The sequence below is a fragment of the Dipodomys ordii genome, unplaced genomic scaffold (genome assembly GCF_000151885.1).
Source record: "Dipodomys ordii isolate 6190 unplaced genomic scaffold, Dord_2.0 Scaffold189, whole genome shotgun sequence".
Lineage (NCBI taxonomy): Eukaryota > Metazoa > Chordata > Mammalia > Rodentia > Heteromyidae > Dipodomys > Dipodomys ordii.
Window position 1 is genome coordinate 2,036,328 of NW_012267405.1, and position 11,309 is coordinate 2,047,636.

Below are 11,309 nucleotides of genomic sequence, written 5' to 3' on the forward strand. Positions count from 1 at the left end.
AAAAAGCCAGAAGTGGCTCTATGGCTCAAGCGCTAGAGTGCTAGCCTTGAGCTGAAGAGCTGAGGGACAGTGCCCAGGCCCAGAGTTCAGGCCCACGACCGGACCAAAAAAAAAAAAAAAATTCCACAGAGAGAGCTACTGAGAGACAGATAAACTAAAACCATAACAAGGTTTATGGGTTTTTCTCCTGGTCTCACAAACAGTAATGTTGGGCTCCGGTGACCCATGCCCAGCTACTCAGGAGGTTAGGATATGAGGATTGTGGTTTGAAGCCAGTCCCAGCAGGAAAGTCTGTGAGACTCTCATCTCCAATTAAACAGCAAAAATGCCAGAAGTAGAGTTGTGGCTTAAGTGGCAGAGTGCTAGCCTTGAGTCAAAAAGCTCAGAGATTGTGCCCAGGCCCTGAGTACATTTGCACACACATACACATACTTCTAAGTCATATGTATGGGGTTAGATAAGATTCACACTGTAGTGTATATTTTAGTCTGTTCAGGCTGCTGTAATAAAATAGCACTGAGGCGTGCCTTAGGAGCAGCAAGCCTTTATTGCTCAGTTTCAAAGTCTGGAAAATCCAAGAACAAGGCTAGGCAGGGGTTTGTGTGTCTGGTGAGGTTCCATTTCCTGGTTCACAAGTGGCACCTTCTGGGCTGGGAAGGTGGCTCAGTGGTAGAGTGCTTGCCTTGCATGCATGAGGCCCTGGGTTCCATTCCTCAGCACCACATAAACAGAAAAAGCCAGAAGTGGCGCTATGGCTCAAGTGGTAGAGTGCTTGCCTTGAGCTGAAGAGCTGAGAGACAGCGCCTAGGCCCAGAGTTCAGGTTCACGACCAGCAAAAAAAAAAAAAAAAAAAAGTGGTACCTTCTAGCTGTATCTTCAAATAGTTGGAAAAGGTAAAGAGGGGCCCTTCTTTTGTAATACCACCAATCGGCGCCTGAGACAATGCCCTCACCTCCCCAAGATTTATTACAATAGCTGGACGTGAAGATCTGACCTAGGAAGCCAGGTGGGGCCAGCAACAGGAGAATCTTGATCTTAGACCCATTTTTGTTGTTTTTCTTCACAAGCCATTGTACTCACCTGTCCCTAGGTGGCTGCTAATTTATATGCCCTATGATTCTACACAGCCCATGTCAGGGAGCTGGCTTTAGTTCTTCTGTTCTTAAGTTCTGGGTTTTCATCCCTTGAGATTCCTTCTCTTAGGAACTTGGTTGTGCATTACTGAAAACCCCCACAAGTGCAGCCATGAGACGCAGTCTCAGAACTTTCTTTTTCAGCCTCCCCTGCCTCCACGCCCTCGTTAGCTGTCCACAGAAGGGGTTTTTGTTGTTGGTTTTATTTCATTGGGTGGAGATAGAAGTCTCTCAACTTTCCTAACCAGCCTGGCTTCAAACTGGGATCCTCAGATCTCAGCCTTCTGAGTGGGATTACAGGCATGAACCACCGAGGCTCCAACGCAGTCTACTTTTATAGATTAACTGTACATTAAACTAGGAATGTGCAAATGTCCCTTCCTGAGCACTCCCCATCCTGAGTTATAGGAGGGCACTCCTAGAAGGGTGTGACCACAAAATCTAGACACAAGTCCTTGCGGTCATCAGAGGAAGAGTATCAAGAGGCTACATTTTGAAACACTGGACAAGTGTGTGTTGTCCATCCTCTTACCTGGGACCCACATGCTTTTCTTTGAAAAATCACCTAAGAGGGCTGGGAATGTGGCTTAGTGGTAGAGTGCTTGCCTAGCAGGCATGAAGCTCTGGGTTCGATTCCTCAGTACCACATACACAGAAAAAGCCAGAAGTGGCGCTGTGGCTCAAGTGGTAGAGTGTTAGCCTTGAGCAAAAGCTCAGGGACAGTGCCCCAGCCCTGAGTTCAAGCTCAGGACTGGCAAAAAAAAAAAAAAAAAAATCACCTAAGAATCTCTCTGTGATGATGATAGTACTGGGGTTTGAACTTACGGCCTCACACTCAAAACTCAGGTGTTGAAGCTTGCTCCCCTTAAAGCAGTGTTCAGAGGTGGTTCTCCAGGTGACTGGATCACAAGGGCTCAGATCCCATCAAAGGACTAACCTGAGAACAAGGTGCACCGCAGCCCAGAAGGGAGACAGGAGCCCTGTGAGAAGCTGCCGCCACACGCGGGGCTGACCCAACAGGGATGGATTAGTGACCGCCTTTCCTACCGTCAGCACATCTATCCGGCTGCTCCACCTTCTCCGGAAGCCTGAGGTGGAAGAGCCACAGTATGAAAACATGTGTGTGTGTCGGGGAGGGGGGGGGAGAACCCTAAAGAAGAGACACAGACAAGTAGTAGAGTTTTCTCTTTTAATTATTCACCAGATAAAAAAGAAAAAATAGTGATTGTTTCTCTTCACCCCCAACATTTCTGTGTACCAAGGTCGAGTGGAGAGATTCGTACATTGATTTGTGCCCGCAGCCTGGGGCAGAGTCCTCTGGTCTGCTCCGCACCACTTCCGGTGAGAGGTGGACAAAGGACGCCAGGCAGAGTCCTTGTCCCTGGGCAGCCGAGTGGCAGTGTGGCTGTCATCTTTCTTCTCCACATTGCAGGAACCTTCAGACCCTCTCCCGCCCGCCCGTTATATCCCCCCATCCCTATCCAGAAGGGGGAAGATGTGCCTGCGGCAGGCAAGAGCAAGTGCATAGCAGGGCCCAAGGAAGCCCACAGCGGGCCGGGAAGGCGGCCTCAACTGCTGGCTCCTATTGCACATTCTGGCTCCGATCCCCTGCCCTGAGCAAGGCTGCGCAGTGACATGCTGGCCAGATTCACACAGGGAGCCTGCCGGTGTGTGCCCTGCTCAAGAAGGGGAGGTGTGGTATTGTGTGGCTTGCTCTGGAAACAAAAAAATATATATGTATATTAAGTTATTCCATGAGAGGAGCCGGGCAAGAAAAATGTTACGTCTTTAAAACAGTATGTTTTGGACATGTTGAAGCCCAGGGGTTACCTGGGCTCCCTCCCTGCCCCAGCACAAGAGGCCAAGATTAATCCTTTCCCCCACTAGTAGATCTGCTTCTGGGTAAGAAGGAAGAGAGAAAGAGGCTGCACAGGACCACCACGAGAGCCTTCTCCCAAGCCTTGTGGCCAGGGACACTCAGTGCTGACTGCTTTTTCTACACATGTGAAAAAATATGACAAGCAACCCTTATAGAAAAATCTGGTACACTGTATGTTTCTCTATGGATGTAGCAGCTGTGAAGTCCCTCAAGTAAAACGCCAAGTTACTCATTCTTCTCTTTGCCAATGGCAACAGTGGGACAGGAGTGAGTTGCTTTCCTGGCATGACAGACAGAGCAGATCGCTCTTACGATGCCTGGGGGTGGAGGGCAGGCGCTGATGTGGCAAAGCAGTCAACCTTCCACCTGCACTGGTGGGAACAAAGCTGGTGGGTGAAGACAAACCTGAGCCCATGGCAAGAACGCAGGCGATGCGAGACGACAGGGCGAACACAGAACGGTATAAACGGTGGCACTAGAAGATGGGAAGGCAGGTCCAGGATGCCAGACGGGAGCACGCCTTAGCAGCATCGCTTCCAAAAGTGTACCTGCCCAGTCGGGAGTGGCGGCATCCAGATACATCCAAGTGGCTCTCCTTCCATCTCTTCCAACAAATTCTGAGTGTTTCTCATTTAAATAACTATGTACACACACCAAGCTGTCTCTTGTACATGAGGTCCTTCACTTGAGGTCCTCCAATGGCTTCAGAGAGCTGGTTCCAATTGCCTTTTTGGAGATTTACTGCTTGGGGCCAGACCTGCAAGAGGAAATGACGATACGAGGCAGGATGGTAAGAGATCGAGTCTTCATAGAAATAACAACCCCTTTGTCCTCGGTACCCAGGCAAACTGAGTGCTTGGGCAGGAGCCCATTCATTCGGTGCCTGGCTCCTCTGTCAGCCAGAGGGCCACATGCTGTCTGGCCACCCGGGAAAACAGCTCCATACCTCCCTCTGATAAGGACAGTTTCTCAAGTTCAGCTTCAAGTTCGGCATCCGAGATCCTAGGGCTAGGCACACTGTTGGTATAGAGCGTCTCGTGGGGGCTGCTGGGCAGGTCCAGAGGATCTTTGGTGGTGTCCTGGAGGAGGATGTCCAACTCCTTCTCCAGTTCCTCACTGTCAAAATCTACAAAAAAGATGGCATGCATCAGCTCTATGGAGTGAGTGCACAAATGAGTCCAAACAGGGGTTATCCACACGGGCTCAGCTTAGCAGCTGCCCAGGCCTCCCTGTGGTTAGAGCCATGGGAGTCAGGAGGCAGAGGGCACCTCCGGGTAATATATGCTGCTGCCCCCACAAACCGGGTGCCCTGCCCCTTGATGAAGAGGAAGTGCCGATGAGTAGCTCGTAAATCAACCCCCAAGTTTCTCCCGCAGGTGCGCCCCACAGCGGGGCAGCCAGTCCGTGATCAAACCAGGCACAGCACAGGAAAGGAGAGGAGGAGTTGTCACCTTGTCAATATACCTGAACAGTACGGCAGGAAGGGGAAGGAAAAGAAGGGGAGGGACCCACCTAAACCGTTGGTTACCCCACCAGCTAGAGTCTGAGAAACTTCATCCTGGGTGTCACAGAGCTGGAAGACAAACACAAAGCGTTGAACTGGGGATAGCGGCCCCAGCACACAAAGACCTGAGAAGCAAGGAAAACTTCTTCAAGTTCACAAAGTTATCAGTTAGTCTGGGAAAAGTGGACTGTGAAAGAACCAAATGTGTCCTCCTTGGTTTCCTTCTGCGCATGTCCCTCCCAGCATCCGCACCTGTCCTCCCCTCCTGCCCTCCCCGCTGCCCTCCCCTACCTCCTGGATCTGGTCTACAAGGCTCTCCGCCTTCTCCACCGTGATATCCTTCATGGAGAGCTTCAGCGCCCCCACCCCAGCTTGGTAGGCATTGAAGACCTAAAGGGAAGTCAGGTTATCAGAGCACTCCACAAACATCTGGCAAAATACACACAGTATTGCTACATCTCGGAAAGAGGTTTTCGTTTTGTTTTGCCCACTCAAGGTTGATCTGCCTCACCAAAAGAAGTTTGAGGCCAAACTTTCAGACTGGGAAGGTAAAAGCCCCCACCCCCACCCAGGAAGAACCCAGGCATCCACAGGAGGGGAGAGCAGCAAGTGGTGGGGCTGGGGAAGGGGGCAAGGGAGGCGCGGCTACCATCTGGTCTGTCTGGGAGGCGTAGATTCGATCCAGGATGCCTTGTACAGTGTCCAGCTTGGCATGCAGGGCCTCGATGCGCTTCTCCGTCCGTTGCTTAGCCTTGAGAGACCTCAGTGCCTAGGGGACAGGGGAAATTGAGGCCAGGAGCAGACAGGGTAGCCCACAAGGCAGGAGGAAGACAGCAAGACTGCCCCTGGACTTCTCTCTCATTTGTAAAGAGCTGCGAAGCCCTCTCCTCATGAGCACCAAGCAGGCTGCTTTGAACGACAGGCCCCTCTCCCTGCCAGCCGAGGACAGCACTGTACAACTGGACATGAGGTAGGCAGGACTCACCAATTGCTTCTTTCCTGCTCGGCATGCCCGCCGGGCTTCTTCTTTACACCTGGGAAACAAAGGATGGAGAGGCGGGTTATGTCCCAGGATGGGGTGGCAAGGGCGTGACAGTGCCTGAGAGCAGACCTAGGGAAGGTGGTTTCTAAGGGGAAGATCAAGGCCCAAGTCGGGCATCAAGGCCTAGTAAGGCCTGGACATCTGCCTGTGGTGAGGCATGCTAGCCAAGGGAGCTGTGTCAGTCTTGACCAACACTGGCTGAACAGACACTGGTACGCAAGAGCATAAAGAAGATACTAGCCAATGAAATCTCTGGAGGGAGAATTGAGTCATAATTTTTCTCCATTACAGCAATTTGTGTTTTTCAGAGTTTCTGCAGTGAGCAGTTCGTACTGTGGTAATAGTAACCACATTGTTTTTTATTTTTCTGCAGTGCTGGGAATTGAACCAAGGGATTTGAGCATTCTAGGCAAGCAGTCTGAAACTAAGCTTTTTTACTTCTGATAGAACCCCAGACACCCATGCTTGTCTGGGGGGACGGGAGGAGTTACCTCTCAGCTTCCTGGGACAAGGACTCGACCTTGCGTGAGAGAAGCTGCTCGCTCTGCATCAGCTGGTAGACGCCAACATCCACGTCGTTGACAGGAGACACCTTGGCATGCGGGCCCCGGGCAAACTTCACAATCTGGAAACAGAGACAAATGACTGCTGCCCCACTACACAGGCTGACACGTCTGCAAGCAGGGGCGGGCAAGTGGGTGCTGGCTGAACAAAGCACTGTACCCCTACCTTCTCCCCGTTCTGCTCCAGGACCGTGACTCTCTTCTCCTTCTGCAGCTGAAGCAATACCAGGTAGAAGGTCCTCTCGTCTGGGCAGGAGTTGGCGCACAGGGTACTCAGCTCTGACAGGGCCACCACAGGGTGGGAGGACAGGGGCGAGTTCTGGTACAGACGGTACACCTCCTCGGCCTTTTCCTACAGGACAAAGTAGGGCTCCCAAGATGCAATGCACTTCAGAACAAGGATCACACAAAGCTAGAGCCTGGGAGCACCTACCCCATCAGGCCTACGTGGAAGCTTTTTGAAAAGGAAAGAGTTTGTGGATTTTGTTTTGTGCTGCCTCTGGGGCCTGAATTCAGAGCCTGGGCGCTGTCTCTGAGCTTTTATACTCAAGGCTAGCACTCTACCACTTGAGCCATTGTTCCACTTCCAACTTTCTAGGGGCTTTATTGGAAGTAAGAATCTCATGGGAAGCTAGGCACCAGTAGGTCATACTTGTAATTTTAGCTACTCAAGAGGCTGAGATCTGAGGATCCCAAGCAGGAAAGTCCTTGTGCCAATTAACCACAGAAAACTAGAAGTGACGCTGTGGGTCTAAGTAGTAGAGCACTAACCTTGAGTGAAAAACTTTAGGGACAGTGTCTAGGCCCCAATTTCATGCCCCATGACTAAATAAGAATCTCATGCATTTTTTTGCCTGGGATGGTTTCAAACTGAGATTCTCAGATCTCAGCCTCAGGTATCACCGAAGGGTGACACCTAATTCCCTACTCCCTGCTACCCATCCTAGTCTCTCCAACTTCATACCATTTGGCAATATCACAGAAGTGAATGTTACTGAGCCTAGAGAGGTTTGAGAAAAGTATATGGTCAAAAGGAGGGATGGGGCTAGTGGGAAGAATAAGAAATAGACTGGAAACAATTCCCATGAACAAGAAATGTTTCCTGAGGTAGGCATGCCAATTCTCCATCTATAGGGAAGGAAACCTGGAGAGGTGGAGGTTTCTTAAAAAACAAAACCAGCCAGGCACCAGTAGTTCATATCTATAGCATCAGGAGGAGTTCAGGAAGTATCCAGGTCTCTTCAAAAGATATTGTCAGCTAGCCGGGCGCTGGTGGCTCACGCCTATAATCCTAGCTACTCAGGAGGCTGAAATCTGAGGATCGCGGTTCAAAGCCAGCCTGGGCAGGAGAGATCGTGAGACTCCTATCTCCAATAAACCACCAGAAAACGGGAAGTGGCGCTGTAGCTCAAGTGGTAGAGTGCTCTCCTTGAACTGAAGAGCTGAGGGACAGCGCCCAGGCCCAGAGTTCAAGCCCCACAACCGACAAAAAAAAAAAGATATTGTCAGCAAGCCTGGTATCAGTGGCTCATGCCTATAACCCTAGCTACTCAGGAGGCTGAGATCTGAGGATTGTGGTTCAAAGCCAGCCCCAGCAGGAAAGAAAGTCCATCAGACTCTTATTTCCAATTAATCACCAGAAAACCAGAAGTGGTGCTGTGGCTCAAAGTGGTAGAGCACTAGTCTTGAGCTGAAGAGCTCAGGGACAGTGTCTAGGCCCAGAGTTCAAGCCTCATGACCAACAAAAAAATTTTTTAAAACAAGTGGAGAGTTGTGGGTGTAACTGTGAGCAGTAAGTGGAGGGCCACTTCTGCACTGTGGGTGAACCTGAGCATGTGTGAGCGTGCATGGTCCCGTGGCAGGGAAGAGGGCAGGAGGAAGGCCCCCTACACCAATGTGTAATACAACACATCAGACTTTGTTCTGCAGAGGGCAGATTGCCGGAGGCACTGCTATGTCTGGGTTAACAGAGAGCCAGCCAACCTTGGAAAACATGGAATAAAGAGTTAGGATTAGAGGCAATCCAGAGAGAGAAAAGGTGGAATCCAGCAAAAGAGAAGTGCCAAGTTCAAAACTCAGTACTGCTGAAACAATAGCAAAACTCCTCCCCCGGAAAACCTGGTAGCTCCTAGTGATTGCAAACAGTATCAAAGGAGAAAGAGGAAAAGCTTCTGACTTGAAGGACAGGTGGCTGTGATGCTGTACTTAGTGTGCAGATGTGGGAAGGAGGGCATACTTGAAAAGACAGAGGAAACATTCCGCCCCGGAAATGTTATTTTGGGATGCCTACGCAGTACCAAAGGAAATGTGTACAGCAGACAATCAGTGGTGTACCCCTGTAATCCTAGTTACTCAGAAGCAGGAGTAGGTAGTTCATGGTTCAAAGCCAGTCCAGGCAATACTAGTATGAACTCATACCTGTAATTCTAGCTACTCACAAGGCTGAGATCTGAAGACTGCAGTTCCAAGCCAGCCTGGGCAGAAAAATATGAGAATCTTATCTCCAAATAATTATCAAAAAGCTGGAGGTGGAGCTATAACTCAAGTAGTAGTGTTCTAGCCTTGAGCAAAAAAAGTTCAGGGACAGTGCCTAGGCCCTGAGTTCAAGCCCCAGGAATGGCACAGAAACAAAACAAAAGAACAAAACAACAATTAAAAAAAAACCTACTGAAGGCAAAGCACTTTTAAACTCAGCCTAGAACAGACTCTGGCTCTGGGGCCCCTCTCTACAGTGTCTACTTTTTCACATTCAATAAACTTGTTGCTTTACTATAAAAAGTAACTCAGCCTATCATTAATCCCTACAATTGCAAGTCATCAACTGTTCTTCACAAGTCCTGGATAAAGGGTCACCCATGAAATGTAGAAATAAGAGATACATAATGCTACACAGTACAGTGGAAGATTGATCAGGCAAAGGCAGCTATTAACTGTTACTGTAAGAACAGACAGTCCTTTCCCAAGAACGTGTGCGGAGCCTCCCACAGCCACAGCCACACCTGCCCTCCTGCACACCTACCTTCAGCAGCTCCAGAGCCACCAGCACCTCCTCGGCCGGAACCTTGTTATCCCCTAGCATGTTAGAAAGAGTCCACTTGAGGGGCTTCAGCAGGAACACACCGACCCCCCAGGAGATCCAGCTGCTGTCTACACTGGCCATGAAGTCCGATTCTCTTTGCAGCTCCCCTCGGCTGCAGGACGAGGAGGAGAAAGGCATGTAGGAGCATTTAATGCAATGGCCCACTCCAGGCCCCACCTGCTCCTCCCCCTCAGAGGTGTTTGATCAGCTCTGTAATGCCCGTTTGCTAGGCATCTGTTCTGCACCAGCTACAGAGGTGCCACCATTTATATTCCAGCTCTAAGCTTCACCACCACTCTGCACAATACATGGTGTCATCAGCACGTCAACTAGTGGGGAGACTAGGGCCCAGTAGAATCTATGATTAATCTGTCTCTGAACACAAGCGTATTACTAAGACAACAGACCCCAGACACATAGGAGGCGCCGTGGAACCTGTGCTGAGGTTTCCTTTTACAAATGAAGCTGGAAACAATCAAATAAAAATAACAGAAATTGCTTGGTATGGTGACACACGCTTCCAATTCCAGCACTGGAGGTTGAGACAGGAGAGTGTGAGTCTAAGGCTAGCCAGGACTACATAGTGAGTGAGTTCTAGGCCAGTCTCGGCCACATAGCAAGACCCTGTGTCAAAGAAAATTACAACAATGGATGGCCAGCAAGCACAAAACCTAATGAAGAACACAAGGATGACCAGAGCAGGGCTTTCTAGAGATTAGACCTAAGTATTGCCTGGTACTGATTAGAGTGGAGGCTACATCTACTACTGGGGCAGTCACAATATTAAGGGATCTATAAAGAGGATCATCATATCCTCATACTACATCACCACCATTTATAACTGGTTGACTAAAGCTTAAAGATGTACCTTCTTGGGCTGGAACCTTATCTCTCCAGGGCCACATAATTTAGCAAATGGAAGAGCCAAGATTTGAGCCCAGCTGTGTGGCCCTCAGGCAAAGCTGTTAACTACTATGTTATCTACCCACAGAGAAAGAGCTCCCTGGGGACTAGTCAAGTACCCGGAAGTGTAAGTAGAGAGCACTCAGGAGGAGAGGCATCTAGTGTTGAAGGGCTGCATTAGAAGTGGTAGCTGACAGTCTCTGTAATAAGGAGGGTCATTTGGTCACTGACTTCCTTCAGCAACTATGTCTCCTGTTCTCCACTTTCTACATGAAGTAAAACTTTTTCTGCAGTGTACTTTCTCAGAAAGAATTTCAGAAAGGCTTGCATGTCAAAGTCACTCAACAGAAGGTACTAGGAACAGACATGGAGAAGAGTGACCACTTAATGTGAAAGAACAGCAAGCTTAAAGCACTTGCCTTGACTTTCTCCTTCATGCACTAAAGGAAGCACCAGGCTGGGCCGGTTTTGGTGTGATATATTCATTATAAAGTGCAAGTCATTTAGAATCCAGAAACCAGGGGGTCCAGACCCAAGGATACAGCTAACTGTCAACAGCACGGGATCTCTCTGAAAGTCAGCCCCCTTTTCTGCTGAGGAAAACTATTATCTTGCCATACAACTGCTGAGAGGTCAGATGGACTGGGATGTGCCAAGTGCCGTCATACATTGAAGTTTTGTATACATCCACTAGGTCGCAATGCCACCTCCCCAAGCACCTCAAAACCACGTGGTCGCCTAAAGATCTTTTCAGGAATCCTAGGTAAGCCCTTTCTGTTCCAAACAGCCTCCATCTAGGGTAAGCCAGATGCATCGCCTGAGCCAGGGTTAGCTCTCTTGTGGCTCTCTTCCTTATGAATCCTCTTTCTAGCTCTGATCCTTAGTCCAAAGTACCCATCTCGTAGATCTGCTCCAGGAGTGGTCCAAAAATGTGGAGGCCCTTATAACTACATAACCCTAACACATACCTACACATGATATATGCTACAGTAACTGCATAACGGGATTCCAGTCCAGACAAGTACATCCTGGTCACCTTTCGCCTGCCACCCCTTTAATGGGACTGTGCCAGACGCCACCCCCAATGACCACCCCTCCGGACCCTAGCTCTCCCTGCCAGGCATAGCCCGATCTCCTCCTCTGTCCACTGAACCACCCCGCCCGCCCCCTCCGGGCTGGACCCCGGGAGGGGCGCGGCGCGCCCTG

General features: G+C 49.8%; 1 protein-coding gene across 1 annotated transcript; it reads right to left on the reverse strand.

The window, feature by feature from the left end:
• Positions 1-2,308: 2,308 nt before the first annotated feature.
• Chmp7 (charged multivesicular body protein 7) lies at positions 2,309-9,338 on the reverse strand. The gene is made up of 9 exons (XM_013034406.1): positions 9,141-9,338; positions 6,288-6,473; positions 6,050-6,183; positions 5,502-5,550; positions 5,166-5,285; positions 4,808-4,906; positions 4,525-4,585; positions 3,959-4,138; positions 2,309-3,769 (listed from the first exon to the last, which is right to left on the reverse strand). The coding sequence occupies exons 1-9, from the start codon at positions 9,336-9,338 to the stop codon at positions 3,717-3,719; spliced, it is 1,080 nt and encodes a 359-aa protein (XP_012889860.1). The 3' UTR covers positions 2,309-3,716.
• Positions 9,339-11,309: the final 1,971 nt, after the last annotated feature.

What these genes read in the sequence shown, in the direction of transcription:
- Chmp7 (XM_013034406.1), bottom strand. Translation starts at nt 9,338, where the DNA reads ATGCCTTTCTCCTCCTCGTCCTGCAGCCGAGGGGAGCTGCAAAGAGAA. An exon ending in TTGTCCCAGGAAGCTGAGAG is followed by an intron (nt 5,551 to 6,049) that starts GTAACTCCTCCC and finishes TTTGTTTCCCAG; the next exon opens with GTGTAAAGAAGAAGCCCGGC. An exon ending in ACTGTCCTTATCAGAGGGAG is followed by an intron (nt 3,770 to 3,958) that starts GTATGGAGCTGT and finishes TTCCTCTTGCAG; the next exon opens with GTCTGGCCCCAAGCAGTAAA.